Here is a 4,595-nt window from a genome sequence, read left to right as displayed (position 1 = left end):
TCTCCTTTGTACACTTCTTCCAATGTTTCCGTATGATACTGTCAATGTTTCCTTTTTGCTCATATGTGGAATGACAAACCCTGTCCATGCTTGCATCTCTCCCCTGAGTGTAGAAAACCATCTGCACTCCCCAAATAAATGCTGATCAGTTTCCAGTACATCCTCTTCACACAAACAACACTTGTCATTCTCACAGGGAATGTTCATCATCAATAGTCTATCTTTAGTCTGCAACTTATAATTACCCTGCAAAGCCAACCAAACAATACACCTATGGCTAGGCAAGGATATAGCCCCCCAAACTAGCTTGGAAATACTAATTTTTGTTTAAGGCCCCAGCACAGCTATATAGCTACTTGAGGCAGAGTAAGCACCAGAGGAAGTCAATTGGTATTTATCATTACAATACCAGAGCCGCATTTCATTCTTCAGCTTATGCAATCTGCTGGAGGAGTGTCCATCCAGAAATTTATTCCAGGCTTTATATACAAACCATGCACCCATTTGACCCATAAACCTTCCTTCTTCGCTATCAGTAACCAAATCAGCTTCCCTACCAAAGCGGTAATCCATTTCTTGCGACATCTAATATTCAACTCAAGAAACAAAGTTGTAGTGCTACTTCCGTAAATTGGATTTTACGTGAGGAGTATCCTGCTAGACTAATAAAGTGTCTCTTTAGGATTCTTTACATAAACTATTAACACGATAATTAAAATTCAGTTCTTTGTTGCAGGTAAAAAATTGAGATTCGGCTAGAATGCTTGAGTTGTTTCGGACGAACAGGGATACAAAAAAGTAACAAAAGAGGCATGCAGACCTATTAATTGTATTGGTTGTACGTTTATCAGGGAGTTTCTTCTCTTGGTCTCTACCTCCATAAATGGCCGGAGCTCGTGTAGTCAATAAAGTATGTATAGACCTTGGAGATCAGGATTCATCCTCACAGAGACAAAAAGTATTTACCCTAGCTAAGCCCTGCTGGGAGGTAGTATGTGTGTGGTGGAATAGTCGAGGTGCGCGCAAGCTGATCTCGACAACACTATTATATATATTTATATAAAATCCATGAACGGCTGGTGGGTGGAGGTAGATTTCCAGAGCTAATATCGATAAATCAAAGGTTGCGTTGTCATATGAAATAAGAAGAGTACTGTACACAGGGGCGGAGCTAGCCCATCAATTACGGGTTCGGCCAAACCCTGTCGCTTTGATTCAATCCATGTATTTGTCTTAGAAATCCATTAAATATATATAAATTTTTAATTAGAACCCAGTAACTTAAAATAATTAGAACCCCAAATCCATAAACTTTAACTCCTGGCTCCGCCTCTGAGTGTTCAATGGATGGATTAAGCCATAGATCATATCGAAGAACAACGTTTGTACTCCTCCATTGTTATCTATTAAGATTCTATAAAAGCTTCATGCTTTCGCTTCCCTGTTTCGCCATCTACTTGAGTTTTTAAATCCACAGATTTGGCCCTGTATTTGTGAAGACTACTGAATGCGTTTTATAAAGTATTGGTGATTTTCAGAATTCATGACTTAGAAAAAATTACGTGGTCTAATAAGTACTCTCCATGCACAACAGTTGCTACACGGTGGTTGAGTGGTTCTTTTTCCCTTTTCTACAATCTTTGACAGTTTGGAAACACTTGCAACCACACAATCTTGGAAAGAAAGAGAAGTATTGTTAATATTCCGAGCGTACAAAATTAGGTAATCAAGAAATCATGTGATTGCAGGAGTAAACTAATTTATTTAACTTGAAACTTGTATCCACCGACGGATCATTCGAGTGGTGGAAGTCGCAAGATAAGCTGTTTACATTACATCTCTTGATATGCGCCCCTTCTTAGGACCCTGCATGAATGCAAGACACTTACCGGAATTTGTATATATCTACCATCTATATTCATCTAACTCCATACGTTAAATTCAAGCACAAGACGTGAATCACATGATATATAGGTGACTAAAACAAATTCTCACTCGGTTGACTTTTGGGGTAAGAATTTCCATGGGCAAAGGAAATAAAACAAAATTTTATCTTATTGAATCCCTTGATTTAAATTAAAATAATATAAAAATTATTTTAGGTCACAAGTTCGAATTCCAGGCGTACTTGCATTTTGTTTTGGATCCCAAATTTTTTGCTTTGCCACTGAAATTTTCCATTACTGATTCCAATCAACCCCACCATCAAGAAACATAACTTGCTCTTCCTCTTCAATTTACTAAAGTTTCAGATAGAGCAAGAAGCATCACTTTTCGTGTAGGCATAATATATTCTTAATTACTGGGACCAAAAGTGGGACAATATATTCCTAAGCAATTCCCAGAATATGGAAACCAAAAGTTTTCTAATATTCCACCATGCATATCACGAACAAAGATATTAATATTCCTACATATAAATGGAACAATCAAATTCAGATACAATAATCTGTGGCAGTAACAATTGGAATTACTGTCGAGAAAAATAATGTCTAGCAATAATAATAAGCAACATTTCAAGGTTTGCTTCTGCTGGTCACGAGGATTCAAGTTAAGGGGAGGTGAAATACCAGAAGATATAAAGCAAGTCTTTGAATCTTACTCAGTAAATGGGATTATGAGCATAGATAATCTAATTAGTTTCTTAGAGAAAGAACAGAAGGAGGTGAATGTAACAAAAGAGGCCCAAAATATATTCAATAGCCTCAAGCATCATCACAATATTGTCCACAAAAGAGGATTAAATCTTGATGCTTTCTTTAAATATCTTATTGGTGATTATAACTTTGCTCACCAGTCTAAGGTATTAAAATTATCTTTGTCAATTAATTCTCCTTTAGATACACTTGTTTACTTAATTTCTGTCTATTGTTGGTTATTTAGGTCCACCAAAATATGGATGCTCCTTTGGCTCATTATTATATATACACTGGACATAACTCTTACTTAACTGGAAACCAGCTGAGCAGTGATTGTAGTACTGAACCAATAAAGAAGGCATTAAAGAAAGGAGTTAGAGTGATTGAATTGGACCTTTGGCCTAATATTACCAAAGATGATATCGATGTTCGTCACGGAGGGTAACTATTTCTGTTTGGGGAGAAATTCTTTGATTCCGTATTGAATATAGATCCTCGTCTTTCTTGTTTCACTAGCTAAGACCAAATTTTACATGTCTGTTTATTATTACCTGTTTTTTTATATAAAATTAAAATCAGATTTTCATGACTGTTTATTATGACCTTCTTTTTAATGTTAAAGAAAGCAAATTCTCATTTAATCTCGGCTGTTCTGAACATAGATCTTTCCTTTTTCATTCTTATTTAAAAAGACATCAAATTCTGGATCCAATTTACAATGAGATGTAAACGACAATAGAACTGAAGAGATTACCAAAGATAATAAACGACGATAAATTCTAACATCACTATGAAATTGAAAGCTTACGATCAATATTCCAATTAATTAGTCTTTATTTTATTCCTAAAACTGCAGGACACTGACAACTCCTGTTAAACTAAGCAAATGTCTGAAAGCCATAAAGGAGGTTGCTTTCTCAAATTCTGAATATCCTGTTATATTAACATTTGAAGACCACCTTCATCCTTACCCACACCTTCAAAAAAAAGTCGCTCAGGTGAAACCTATATATATATATATTTCAATTTATTGTTTCAAGGTAACACATGACTGCAATATAAAGAATTTTTACCACCTAAGTGTATTTTAACGGGTAGTTTATCTTATTTTTCAAGTTACTAATTTCACTTTTTATGGACGGTTACCTGTAACTATCTTTTAGGTAGAAGTTAAACACTTCTTTTAATATAAAATTAAAACGTACGTAATCCCTTGAAGTATTAGAACATTGAAATACTTTGCTTATTCGATGTCAACATAATTTTGAACGCAGATGGTCAAGAAAACATTTGGTTCCATGCTATTCATCCCACAATCACAAATGGACGAGTTTCCTTCACCAAACTCTTTAAAGAATAAAATCTTAATTTCAACGAAACCACCACCAAAAAGTAGCGCTGAATCAGACAATAAGGTAATAATCACAGAGCGGACATTTGGAGAATGAACTTGATACAAATACTCAGGTTTAACTTGTGCTTATTATTCTCTAGCCCTTGTTTTGTTGGGTGTGAGAACAAAGTCCCACATTGGTAGCTGAAAAGATTGGGAGTCTACATATAAGGTGTAGAGATCTCTTAATGGTGTGAGGCCTTTTGGGAAAAACCGTGCGGGCTTGGCCCAAAGCGGACAATATCACACCATATTAAGAGTGTACTTGGGCTAGTTTAGCCCAACATGTTTTGCATGTCCTTATCAATGTAATTTAACGTGTTATAGTATGTTTTTTTTTTTACATTTGTCACTGCATTGAACTCAAGTTTCTAAAAAAACTGTAAGGGCAGCTTTACCTCTTTAAAACCGGGGTTAAAGCATTATTTACTTCTAGTACATTGATCAAAAGAGGACTCAGTCCCTGCGATCACTATCCTGTATTCCAAATTTAGTGTCCAATATCTCTTGTCATTTTATTCCCTCTCCAGGCGACCCCCCCCCTTGTTATTTATATTCTTTTA

At 35.6% G+C, this 4,595-nt stretch overlaps 1 protein-coding gene across 1 annotated transcript; it reads left to right on the top strand.

Moving 5' to 3' along the window:
* The first annotated feature begins 2,455 nt into the window (after nucleotides 1-2,455).
* Nucleotides 2,456-4,181, top strand: LOC109221136 (phosphoinositide phospholipase C 2-like). Its single transcript, XM_019385602.1, has 4 exons — nucleotides 2,456-2,803; nucleotides 2,884-3,080; nucleotides 3,496-3,637; nucleotides 3,914-4,181. Exons 1-4 carry the CDS (start codon nucleotides 2,489-2,491, stop codon nucleotides 4,085-4,087), a joined length of 828 nt encoding a protein of 275 aa, XP_019241147.1. The 5' UTR covers nucleotides 2,456-2,488; the 3' UTR covers nucleotides 4,088-4,181.
* Nucleotides 4,182-4,595: the final 414 nt, after the last annotated feature.

The sequence above is a fragment of the Nicotiana attenuata genome, unplaced genomic scaffold (genome assembly GCF_001879085.1).
Source record: "Nicotiana attenuata strain UT unplaced genomic scaffold, NIATTr2, whole genome shotgun sequence".
Lineage (NCBI taxonomy): Eukaryota > Viridiplantae > Streptophyta > Magnoliopsida > Solanales > Solanaceae > Nicotiana > Nicotiana attenuata.
Note: the sequence above shows the minus strand (reverse complement) of the source record. Positions and strands in the feature narration are given on the sequence as shown.